The following is a 13,376-nucleotide window of genomic DNA, read 5'->3' on the forward strand; positions in this document are numbered from 1 at the left end:
CTCCACACAGACAGTTGTCAGAGGCTAGAATCAAACCCAGGTCCCTGGCGCTGTGAGACAGCAGTGCTAACCACTGAGCCACCATGTCAACAATCTCATTATTGATTATTGTTTCATATACTCTTGGTTCTTAACTTTATTGTAGAGGTTGATTAAAACATGAGAGACATAGATAAGATGAATAGCCAAGGTCTTTTCCCTAAGGTAGGGGAGTTCAAAACTCGAGGGCATAGGTTTAAGTGGAGTGGGGAAAGATTTAGAAGGGACCTGAGGGGCAACATTTTGACACAGATGAGGATCTGGTCAAAATCATACAAGCTCCTCTTTTTGTTAAATAACTAGGGTGTGCTCCTGACAGAACTGAAATCAAATTGCTGGTAAACGGATGTAGATGCATCAGTCTTAAAAGCACAGTTCAGGCACTTTGTAGTTACTGCCTGAAACCCGTTCCTATCCATACAATAAAGGACAAAATAACCTTACAACAATCTTGAGAACACTGCAGGACACCAAAAGATACAACTATTAAATGTTAAGGATATTACTTGTTCATAACTAAATGGAACATTACCAAATTTTGGCAATAAAATTTAATAATTTTAAAATCAACATGAACCTACTTGCCCTATAACTCTCAGTCTTGTCATCCACCAGAATTCATACAACACTAAAGCAGAGAAATGTACCACTGAAATTGACGAGCCTGCTGCTAATGCTCAACTTCTCGATATAGAATAGAATAGAATCCATACGTGTGGAAACAGGCCATTCAGCCTAACAATCCACACTGAACCTCCGAAGAGCATCCACCCAGACCCATCCTACACTTTCCCTGTAAGCCTACATTTGCCATGAGAAATGCACCAAACCTATACATCCCTGAACACTACGGGCATTTTAGCATGGCCAATCCACCTAACTTGTACATTTTTGGACTATGGGAGGAAACCAGAGCACTCAGTGGAAACCCATGCAGACACGGGGAGAACATACAAACTCCACACAGACAGTTGCCTGAGTGTGGAATCGAACCTGCGTCCCTGGTGTTGTGAGGCAGCAGTGCTAACCACTGAGCCACTGTGCCTCCCAAAACCGCCCCTTTAACCACTCCCTGTGGGAGGCAGATCACTTTCTCACCAGCTCTGGGAAATGACTCTCCAATTTTTGGTCTCCTCTGCAAGTGGGAATATTTCTCTCCATCCATCCAATCAAACTCTTCCATAATTGTAACGGCTTCTGCAAGTTTACCCTTCAGTCTCCCCTTCTCTGGAGGGAAAAGGGATCCTGACTTGTTCAATGGACATTCCTGATAATCAAAATCTTTCACTTGAGGCATCAACTTCCAAGTGGGCCTTGATGAACCAAGAGAAAGTTTGGGGCTACTCTGCTCACTGCCATTTCATCTACCTCCCATCCCTCACCTGCTGCTGGATCTCAGTCAGTGGCTCCAGTTGGGGTTACTCATCTTCAATCTTTTTTAAAAAAACTCATTATTATTTTGTAAAAGTGCACCCTATCTTTATGTCCTGTATTAAAAATCAACAAAAATAACTCATTTTGACAAATGCTATCAGCTTAAAAGGTTACATGCATTCTAAACCTCCGTGGCCACTCAGCTGATTCAAATGTACCAACAGAACTCCACCCTTGACTCAGAAAACGTACCCAGCAAGTCATGTAATCTGCAAGGTCACAGGTTTGATTGTTTGTCCATGCCAAGCTTACAGAACCTAGGCAGCATTGAGTTTTGATTGCTCATTGGGGAATTGAAGCCAATGTCAGAAATGAATGGACATTTTCACTTTTGAATCATATACATTGAATGGAAAATCTGAGCCAGAACAATACTCACTGTGCAAGGGTATTTGCCTAAACAATTGGTTCAGAAGTTGGTATTCACCCTTTGGAGCCTGCACGACCATTTGACAAGATCATGGCTTTTACATCAATCCTCCATTCTTGCACTATCCCTCAATCCCTTGGGATCCAAAAAAAAAATCAATCTCATTCTTGGACACACTCAACTACACGGTATCCGCATCCAAAGGATTTCAGACTGGAGCAGAGGATTCCAAATACTCACAATCCTTCCAGCAGCAATCTATGGTTACAATGGATCATTTCCAAAGTGTCTCTATTCACAGGAAGTACGCAAAAGGACAGCAAAAGTTTTTCAGAGATAGTAGGAACTGCCGATTCTGGAGTCTGACTTACAGCCTTGGGTATCCTTGATTTTAAATCACTCCAACTTTGGTGGTTGTGCCTCAGAAGTCAAGATCCTCAACTCTGCAATTCCCTCTCTTCTTGCCTTTAAATTAGCCTTTGAAACCTCCTGCTTTGACCAAGCTTTTGCTCACCTACTCTAATATCTCCTTGTGTATTTTGATGTTGAATTTTACTTGATAAGGCACTGGAGAAGTACTTTGGGGTGTTTTATTACATTAAAGCACAAAAAATTTGAAATTTGTTGTTAGTTTAATCGTATTCTGATTTTAGAGATTCCAAACCTAAAAATATTTGCTCTCATCATTTCAGTGATATCATAGTGAAAGTTTTTATTTCCAATAATGGTCTCACCTCAGGAGGAAATTGCAGGATTCCAGTCAAGAGGTTAAGTCGCCCTCGGTGGGGCATCCCCAGCACCACATCAGTCACACCATTGAACGCTGCATTTCGGAACAGTTCGTGGAAGAATCCCATCATGCTCTCTGCTCCCTCACCACCATAACGTTTCACGGTGGAAAACTTAGTGGCCAAGAAGTGATCAAATTCCTGACAAAAAAACACGTCATTAGTTACAGTATCTTCACTTCCCAGGGCTGGGATATGATGGTCAATTGAGGCCTCAGTGAGGTGTGTTTGGCTGTCTCCTGTGGTGAATCACCCTAGGCCAGTCTAAAAAGGCCCATGCTCAGGTCTACGAGACTTGGCCAACAACACAACAAGCAAATTTTCAGTAATGATTGAGAAAGAGTTAGACCCTCAAAAAACAACATCTATTTATAGGTGGAGGATCCTTCACAAAGGTGAGCTGGAGCTTCCTTTCAGCATACGAGGAGGATGATGGGAAACCACCTTGCCTATTAATTAATCTCATCATATTGTGATCAAGATTGAAAAAGGGAGGTTCTTACAAGTGACTGAAGAGAAAATATTGCAAGATCAAAAGTTGGAAAGAAATGCACAGGGTATCTGCCCTTGGTTAAATCACCACAACATTCAGAGATGCACAACAAACAAGATACTTTTTTAAATTCATCCATGGGATGAGAATGTTGCTGGCTAGGCCAGCGTTTATTGCCCGTCTGTAATTGCCTAGAGGGCAGTTAAGAGTCAATCATGGCGGGTCTGGAGTCACATGTAGGCCAGACCTTCCTTCCCTAATGCACATCAATGTGCCAGATGTGTTTCCCCCAATAATTGGGAATGAACTCATGGTCATCATCAGACTCTTAATTCCAGACATTTTTATTGAATTCAAATGCCACCACCAGCCATCATGGGATTTGAGCCCAGGTCCCCATAACATTATCTGGGTCTCTGGATTAAAGCCCAGCGGTAATACCACAAGGCCATCGGCTACCCTAAATGTGTTTGATTATTAAAACAAACTGAACGCAACCAGGGCACAAAAGTTATTAGCCAAAGGATGACAAGGTAAACAGTATTCTGGTGAAGCTGGAAAGGAAACTTCTTCATTGAAGTAAACATCCACTCTGTCCATCAGGATAATTCCTCCAACAGATCAAAGATAACTTGTATCACCATGGAATCAACTCAAATAACATCGGAGTGAGCTGGATAATTGTGTGAAAATTTTCAAAGCAAAATGTCCCCTTGCTAAAAGGTTACAAACTTAAAAACTCCAAACATCAGTGTGAGATGTTGAACCCTAACTGTTCACTAATGAGATTTGCACAGTCTTAACATCCTGGTGTTAGGAATGGATCTAAATAGCATTTGATGTGTCCATCATAAAAACTCCATAAGAAATAAGAACAGGAGTAGGCCATTCTGCCCCTTGAGTCTATTCCACCATTCAGCAGGATCATGGCTGGTCTGACATTCCTTGTGTCCACTTTCCTGCCATTTCCCCGTAACCCTTGATTCCCGGACTGATCGAGAATCTTCATACAAGAGTGTGGGAGATTGATTGATCTGTCAGGTTTAGTAAATAAAAACTAGGAGCAGGAGTAAGCAATTTAGCCCTTTGACCCTACTCCCACCATTTAATACAATCATGGCTGATCTCATCTTGGCCTCAACTTGACTTCCTGCCCATTTCTCATTACCTGTTCTTAATTCAAAATGTCTATCTCCTCGTTAAAGCAAATTTCTGTTTATCAATTTTATATCTGAACATTTTAACTTAATTCATGGCCTATATACAATCACTTGACACTTAAAATGTTACAGCGAATTAGCTCTTTATCCTTTCACAGTTGTATTTGAGCTTAATCTGTTGGCTCAACACATCTCTTAGTCCACTCTGAAATAACTCCACAGAGGCTGATATCCCTTCACCAAGTCACCCTTTATTTACATGTGCATAGTAGTTGGCATTGGTCTGGCTTCCTCAGAGCCAGCTCTCAAAGGGAACAGAACCTCTGACACTCCTGTTTATATCCGTCAGCCAGGGTTCCCTGATTGGACCAGATTAACAGCCCCAATTAGGGAACTCATATTCTTTGAGGTCCACCTGGTTGAACTCATTACACTCACTGCACACTCCAAATATTCTTTCCTAAAATATTCTTCAGCTGGTACTCCAAATTTGGGCTAAATGCATAAATTAGCTAACCCCACGCAGAGAGGCTACAAAAAGGGTGCTTGATGATTGTGAGAAAAGATTAGAAAGATTCACAATGGCACTATTGGGTGCTCTTCAGCTGTTGGACATGTTCCTCCTGTAGCTCACATGAGCATTACTTGGTACGGAGACTGGGCACTCAATCATAAAAAAAAATGCTCGTTTCTCAATGGCCTCACTTACCTGGAGAAATGCTGAACAAATAATGGGGCTGCTTCAGCTCGCCTGATATAGTTACTACTGAAAGGACTCTCACTGAAGCAATTTGCAAAGACAATAGGAACAGAGAAAAGAAAGAAGCTCAAATCAATTCAGAAAAAAAGGAACATTTGAAAACAAAATAAGTTTATTTCTGCCCTCTAGCCCATTTGAAACTCAGTGAGTCAACTCACTTCCATTTTAAACAAGAGGGGGAGGTTTCTGAAATATTAACCTGCCATTTCTCTTCTGAGGTTTTAGTGGGTCTTTTGTGGCCCCTACCAATACCGTCACAGAGCAGGGTACGGGGATAGGGAGCAGATAGTAACTTTCTAGGCCCGAAACGTCAGCCTTCCTGTCCTCTGATGCTGCTTGGCCTGCTGTGTTCATCTCAGATTCTCCAGCATCTCTCTCATATACATATAGTATATCACCATAGCCCCAGAGGATCAGAGCGAGACAAATGGTGGTGGCTTAACCCAAGGGTCACCACACCTCAACTTGGTGGAGTTGGGAAGATGTTGAGAAGGAGAGTCCTTCACTGTAACCTCAGCTGTTGTGGAAATTGAACTGACACTGTTGGCATCACTTCACATTATAAGCTAGCCATCCAGCCAACTGAGCTAACTGACCCCAATAGGTACATCATAACACTTCAATGTAATCAATCCATTCAACTGCCCATTCTTTAGTATCTGTTTGCTACAATATTTCTGCAGCAACTGATTCACTCGATCCTCTCTTCACCCTCCACTTTGATGTTGTTACCCCAGTAAATCCACTCCTTTTCAGCGCTCTGACAGACCCCTACAATCCCAAAAAGATCTATTCTATTTCACAGTACTTGCATGGTTTAAATTAAAGATAGCAATCCATTTGTGGATTTTTACAATGACAACTTAAAGAATTATTTTGAATGATAAACCAGTAAAACAAATTCAAATGTATTTTATCAATCCAAGTTCCCAAATGGAAGCACCAAGGCAAGTATGCAAAAATGGTAAGGCCCAAATAAATCAACTACGCAACTAGCATGGGTCACTTCAATCCTTCATGAACCTTGTTCATTTCCTGTTCCAGCACGAACCACTCCTTTTTTCTAATTCTCCGTGCTATTAGAACATAAATGTTACCTGGGACTCCAGCATCAGCTTCGCTAAATGTCTTTTCTCTTCCGGGGTTAAAGTTTCCCGCTTTGCTTGTTCAAATCGTTGAGCAAACCATTGTCTCTCAGCCATGGTCTCCAGTTGGCCAATCTCGACAGATATGTGCCCGCAGTAAGTCTGTTCCAAGTAGGCCAATACCTCCTCCAAAGTGGCTACCTCTTTCCCAAAATTTAACATTCCTGGAACACAAATGTTATAGAATTATTTAGTATTTATTTCTTGTCACAGTGGTACCCATGACTTTCGGATTATTCAATTTCACATGGGAACACTTTGCCAACATGGAATGTGTAAAAAAAATCTGTTGCAAAGTTTTTGAGAGATGACCCAGAGTTGGATTCTTTTTCCATTCCTCATTTGTGGGCATCAATACCTAAGCCAGTGTTTATTGCCCATCCCTAATTGCCAGGAGGGCTGTTAAGAGCCTGTGGACCTGGAGTCACATATAGACCAGACTACAATCAACAACTGTTTCATGATCATGTTTGGGGATGGCGATGGTCTAGTGATATTATCATTAGGCTATTAATTCAGAAACTCAGCTATAGTGTTCTGGGGACTCAGGTTCAAATCCTGCCATGGCAGGTGGTGGAATTTGAATTCAATAAAGATTCTTGAATTAAGGATCTAATGATGACCATGAAGCTATTGTTGATTGTTGGGAAAACCCATGTAGTTCACTAACATCCTTTAGGGAAGGAAATCTGCCATCCTTACTTGTTCTGGTTTACAAGTGACTCCAGACCCATAGCAATATGGTTGACTTTCAATTGCCCTCTGGGCAATAAGTGCTGGCCTTGCCAGAGATGCCTACATCTATGAGTAAATTTTAAAAACCGTAAGACTCATAATTCCAGATGTGTTATGAATTCAAGTTCCACTAATTTGCATGGCGGAATTCAAATCCAGGTCCCCAGAACATTATCTGGGTCTTTGGAATAATAACCTAGTGATAATACAATTTAGTCATTGTCTCTCCACAGTCCAACTTTCTGAATGGAATCAACTTCTCTAACAGAGAAGTAGCAAATGAACAACAGTTCTCAATGGTTTTCTCTTTTCCATTGAGATTACTCTGGCTACAACACATATATGATGCATTTGACAATGAGTGAGATTTGCTTTGGTTTTATTAAGCCTCGATGAATAATTCCAGAGAGCTGCCAATTGGTGGACATTTCCATTAACAGCATCTGTTGGAGTTATACTGATCCATTGTCATGGCTGTTATCCTATTTAAAAATAAAAAAGTGTTAACTTATGCCATTTATTTAACCTTTGGAATAGCATTCACACCAAAGAGGACAAATTAAAGCTCCAAGTCTTTGCAGTTTCCCTTCTATCAGACCATTACCAGTCAAGGGTTTGGGTGATTTCTAATCATGGGTGGGTTTCTTTTTGATTAGTTTGCCCATGACAGTTACTTTAAAGCTTAGACTGATCGAAAAGAAACATATTGTTCTTTAAAATTCCTGCTGTCATTTCCTTCCAATAACAAAGAGTTAAAAGCAACCTAGAAAGACTGGACAGTCCTAAAAAGAAACAATATTGTATTCCATCCTTGCCTGCACTGTGGAAAGCCGTGCAGGAATGTAATTATCAGAATGCTCAACAGATGAGCATGCATTCAAGAAATAGTACCTTTGGTACCAAAGGGAGCCTGACAATGATAAGGAGCAAAATGTTCATTGTTATACCTTTGTACAGAAATTCAGATATCAGTTGAGAAGAGGGTTAATGTTGGAAGTGTCCCGACCTGAAATGTCAACCTTCCTACTCCTCTGATGCTGCCTGGCCTGCTGTGTTCCTCCAACTCCACACTTTGTTATCTCTGACTCCAGCATCTGCAGTTCTTGCTATCTCTGAATGTTGTCTGTGCTGTGTTTGACAAAATTGGTTGCTCAGGCTCACATCAAACAGGTGATGTACAGCAAGAACACAAGAAATAGAAGAGTGGCCCTTACAGCCCATGAGGTGAACCCCACCATTCAATACAATCATGGGTTCACTGTACTTCCCTGACATCATTCTGTATGATCATAGCTGAATCTCTATCTCAATGCCATATTCCCGCTTTCTCGCCATAATACTTGATGCCTGTAAAAGCTAAAAATGTATTCAATTCTTTCTTGAATAATATTCAAGAAATCAAGCTGAAAAGAGGGTTCTGAACAGTCACATTGGACTCAAGATGGTAATTCTGTTTCTCTCTCCACAGATGCTGTCAGACCTGCTGATTTTCTCCAGAATTATCTGTTTTTATTTAAATGGTGATCTCTGCCCGTGCTGTACATGAAAGGATACTGACTGAGTGTTGGTTAGCGATCTGGAGCAGGAGTTTATCTATTACAAATTGTAGCACCCACACTGGCTGAGCTCAATTAATGCAACACAGGTTGAGTATTCAATCTGGGACTTTCTTTGACTGTCTTGTTTAAGTACAGAATAAAAGTTGTCAAGAGTTTGTGGGGTTTGCCATCACAGTGCCCACAAAAGTATTTGCAACCAATGAGATAGATTAGCTACTTGCGCTTTTCTGATTGGCTGCTGGGAGCTCATGTGCAATGGCAGCACAAATTGTAATGTTACTGATGCAGGAAAATCAATCATCTACAAGATCACATTTTGGTGCACTGGTGCATGGTAACAGTTGGCATGGTTACATGTTCAAGGACTGGCTCAGGCCAATGAGTAATGCCATTACCGACACATGGCACTGTGTAGTAACAGACTCAGTTGTAAAACAATAATTCTGCCATTACACCATGAAACATACAGGTTCTCAAATACCTGCCTTGGATCATTGCTCAATACTACTCAGTAGCGGGATTGCTGCATGTGAATCAGTTTAGGGTGGTTTGCCTTTTAGACAACCTCTCATCAGCAATTGAGGATGGTGAAGCTGAGAACAAGCCATAAATTGAATAAGAACATAAAAGAAAATAAGAAAAGTCCACTCAATTTACCAAAGTTTCCTTAGTTTAGGATCCAAGTAACATCAATTACTTCAAAATCTTACCTGATAAACTATTCCAAATGTCTATTGTTCTTTGCAACAAATTCATTTATTCCCCTTTCCACTAAGATTGGCGAAAAATTTAATGACAATTTAAACATCATATCCTGTTATCCTGAATCCTGAAGTAATACTTTGAGTTAACTTTCTCTTTACTATTTCACACTTAAAGGTGTTCACAAAACAGCACCTTTGTTATCATCTTTTCAGACTGCACAGCTTAAGTTATTCAAATCCTAAAATGTTCAACGTAGCAAAGTATGAGTTGATACATTTTGATAGAAAGAAGATGTAAATACATTACTAAAATGAAGGGTGATACTCAAAAGGATGTGTAGAAGCACAGAAACTCAGGTGTATATGTGTATACGTCAATAAAAGTGGCAAAGCCAGGTAAAGTGAGCAACTAATAAAACTTACTGAATTCTAGGCTTCACTCGTAGTGGCAGAGAGCTAGGAGCAAGGTTGTTGCTCAGCCAGCAGGAATGAAAAAGGGGTTATGCTGAACTTGGATAAGATACTAGTTAGACTTCAGCTGGAATATTGCGCACAGTTCTGAACCAGTCTTTAGGAAGGATGGGAATGCATTGGACAGAGTGCGGAAGAGGTTTGAAAATGGTTTCTGGGATGGAGAAGCTGTGATTGTTTTCCTTGGAGAGGAGGCAGCTAGAAGGAGATTTGACTGAAGTTTTCAATATGACAGGGAAAAACGGTTCCTTTTTGTAAAATGGATTGAGAAGGAGAGGGCCCAGATTTGATGTAATGTGCAAAAGAAGCAAATCTGATGCAAAAAAAAACACTTTTCACACACCAGTGGAATGCACTTCCGGGTGGTGTGGTGGAGGCAGGTTAAATTGAAGAGGTTAACAGGGCATTAGATGGTTATTTAAATGGAAATACCATATTCAGGGTTATGGGGAAAATGCCAGACAACAGATCATAATACCAAGGCAGCCAGTACAGTCGTAAAATGGACTGAGTGCCTCCTTCTACACAGCAACTCTGTGATTCTGTGAAAAGTTTAGAATTCTCTCATTTTTCTTTACTCAACACATTCTGCAACTCCTCTATAAGCTCTTGAAATGTGCAATCCAGCAATTGTACAGTGTCCAATTGCATACACACTTTAAAGGAATTATGGAATACAAATGTCCTGTAAAATCCTGCATTCACCACCAACAGTCCTGTGTCAGGGGGGATATGCTTCTGTAATCTCTCCTGTGACCAGGTAGAAAGACAGAATGAGTAACGTTTAATTCTAATTTGTTTCAAAACAAAAATAAAGTTCCTTTATTTACCTTTCGTGCAGAACAGGTCATGACCCTGAAGTGCTTCAGTTAAAACTTGGATTTCAGGAATCATCTCAATCACACCTTGACTCAATGGATCGATTTTAGCTGCTTTGTGGCCATGTTCCCTATACGCTGTCACCAGTCGTGCTAAACCATGGTCAACTACAGAGTGAAGAAAAAGCACACTAATCACTTGTTTAAAAAGGTTGGAAATTCCAGACTATAGCAAAAACAAACTTAAAATTTACAGTTTTCTTTTTAAAAATCAATGCATCAAATTCAGAGATTTACGTTTAATGGTCATATATAGTTTTTCCAAAACTCTGCTACTTGCTTCCGTATGTAATGGCAATACTAAGCTTCACTGAACACTTAAATTCTCTGATCATAAACGTTTGACACTGTTAGTGTGAAGTTCAAAGCAGTTCTGAGGAATGAAATAAGTCCACAGAGGCCGGTATCCCATCACCAAGTCACCCTCTATTTACACGTCCATAGTACATGACACTGGTCCGGCTTCCTCAGAGCCAGCTCTCAGAGTGAACAGAATGTCTGACACTCCTGTTTACATCTGCTAGCCAGGGCTCTCTGATTGGACCAGGTTAACAGCCCCAATCAGGGAACTCATATTCTATGAGGTTTACCTGGCTGAACTCATTACAATCACCTCATCCCTCCCCATCTAATCCCCTCCAGGGAGGTAGGTGTGTTCTTTATCTTGCAGCCTTCCTGGGGTGTTCTCGCACCATGTCCGGTTCCTCCGACTCAGCCTCAGATACTGGACTGTAGCCCAAATCTTGCACCTGGGGCATCTCGGAACAAATTCATTCTCTTCTTCACGCAGTAAAGGCATTGAGGCTGTGACATCCGCTGTGTCCATCTCAGACTCTGAGGTTTCTTCGACGTTAGACAGTGCAGGGAGAACCCAGGGATTCCAACAGCCCTTCTGGCTGTTCTGAGGGGCCAGGTACATTTTGCTCCAGCGCTGTTTGTGAGTTTGCAGCTTCCACATGGCCCATGTGTTTGTTCAGGACTGCCTCACCTACCCAAACTTTGTACCTCACGGGGCCGCGCATCAACTATACCTCTTACCCATGCAGGGCTATTCCCGCTGTTTTGGCACCAAACTTTGTTGCCTGAAGTAAACTGTCTATCTCACTTAGCAGAGTCTTGTGGCCAGCACTGGCGTTTTCCTAATGCTGTTTCACCCTCCCTCCTGGTCTGGGAATATCAGATGTAACCTGGTGAGGAATCTTCTCCCCATCAGCAACTCTGCTGGAGCTGTCCCTGCGGTTGCTTGACAAGTGGTCTGATAACCAAATAGGAACTGGCACAGTTTGCCTGTAGGCTGTTTGTTTAAGCCTGCCTTCAAAATTTGGACTACTCTTTCTGCCAGACCATTGGACGATGGATGTTACGGAGCTGTCCTTACACACCAAATGCTATTCGACTTTAGGAAATACCTGAATTCACTTCTGATAAACGATGGGCTGTTGTCTATGACCAATACTTCTGGGAGCTCATGCATTGTAAAAGATGATTGGAGCTTTTCTGTCGTCCCCGTGTTTGACAAACTAACTCGATGCATATCCAACCATTTTGAGTGGGCATCCACCATGATGAAAAACGGTGAGCTCATGAAGGACGTCCATAATTGATGTGTAACCGAGTCCAGGGTTTACCCAGCCATTCCCACAAATGTGGGAGAGCTGCTGGTGGTAATTTTTGTCCTTGTAGGCACTCTGCGTACTGCCCCACCAATGCAGCTATGCCTGTACCACATCATCATCGCCAGTGAAACAACTCCACAGAGGTTGGTACCCTGTCACCAAGTCACCCTCTATTTACAGGCGGAGAACACTTGACAATGATTTGGCTTCCTCAAAGCCAGCTCTCAGAGTAAACAGGCACTCCTGTTCTTATCTGTCTACTCTATGAGGTCCACTTGGCTGACTTAATTATAATCACTACAAGGAACAGCACCTCTTCTTTCTAATCGGAACTTGGTGGTCATCCAGCCCTAACATTGGCTTCAACAATTTAACCACAGACCTTAACCACAGTGTTCATTTTGTCTCTAACAGTAGGATACGAAGCAGTTTTCTGTGTTAGCCTAAGTCTCTGGATTACTAAACCAGCAGCGTTACAACAATGTTGACTCCCCCTCTACTTAAAGGGGCGGAATGCTTGAGAGAGGTTGAATAGCCTGCTCATGGTCCTATTTGCTTCCACACAGCACTGTGGGTGTGCCTATACCCCATGGACTACAGCAGTACAATAATTCTGATGTACCAAACAGACAATCCTCAAAGTGTTGACTCCTGCCCCTGAAGTGGCTGCATCAGGGGTCAGAAAATCAAGGTGATCAAGATTAGCTCCAGAGACCTAGACACATGATTGAGACTGACCGCTGCATGCAGTTAAAAAAGTCCTCCCAACAGTGTTGTACATCTTTGGGATGTGAAGGCTTTATCGACTTTCTTGGATTTATAGGCAGTGCCATAAGATTTTCTGGTTAGAGATGCTCTCAGGGAGTCAGGTCAATTCATCCAGCACTCAGATTACCTGCTAATTTATTGCCTTGTCATTTGTGGGATGTTGGCTATGCTCTCTACATGTCTCTCTACAATACAATAACACCTGCATTTCAAAAACACTTCATTTGGCAGTCAAGAGCATTGTAAGGCTTTATGGTCCCAAAAGATGGCAAATAATTGTAAATTCTTTCTCACTTTAAAATATCAAAGCCAAATGGAGAAACTTTTTTTAAAACCAGCTTCCTATTTTGGACAACAAGGTGCGGGGCTGGATGAACACAGCAGGCCAAGCAGCATCATAGGAGCAGAAAGGCTGACGTTTCGGGCCTAGACCCTTCATTTTCTGATGAAGGGTCT

The 13,376-nt window shown here is 41.6% G+C and overlaps 1 protein-coding gene across 1 annotated transcript in view; it reads right to left on the minus strand.

Annotated features, from left to right (window-relative positions):
• Nucleotides 1-13,376, minus strand: part of LOC125485742 (2-oxoadipate dehydrogenase complex component E1-like) — a 21,882-nt gene that overhangs the window by 6,528 nt on the left and 1,978 nt on the right. The window contains exons 2-4 of the mRNA XM_048610009.1: nucleotides 10,489-10,644; nucleotides 6,142-6,353; nucleotides 2,578-2,772 (exon numbers count right to left, since the gene is read on the minus strand). Coding sequence (XP_048465966.1) covers nucleotides 2,578-2,772; nucleotides 6,142-6,353; nucleotides 10,489-10,644 — 563 coding nt within the window. The remainder of the gene's footprint in view (nucleotides 1-2,577; nucleotides 2,773-6,141; nucleotides 6,354-10,488; nucleotides 10,645-13,376) is intronic.

This window comes from Rhincodon typus, chromosome 22, assembly GCF_021869965.1.
Source record: "Rhincodon typus isolate 14 chromosome 22, sRhiTyp1.1, whole genome shotgun sequence".
Classification (NCBI taxonomy): Eukaryota; Metazoa; Chordata; class Chondrichthyes; order Orectolobiformes; family Rhincodontidae; genus Rhincodon; species Rhincodon typus.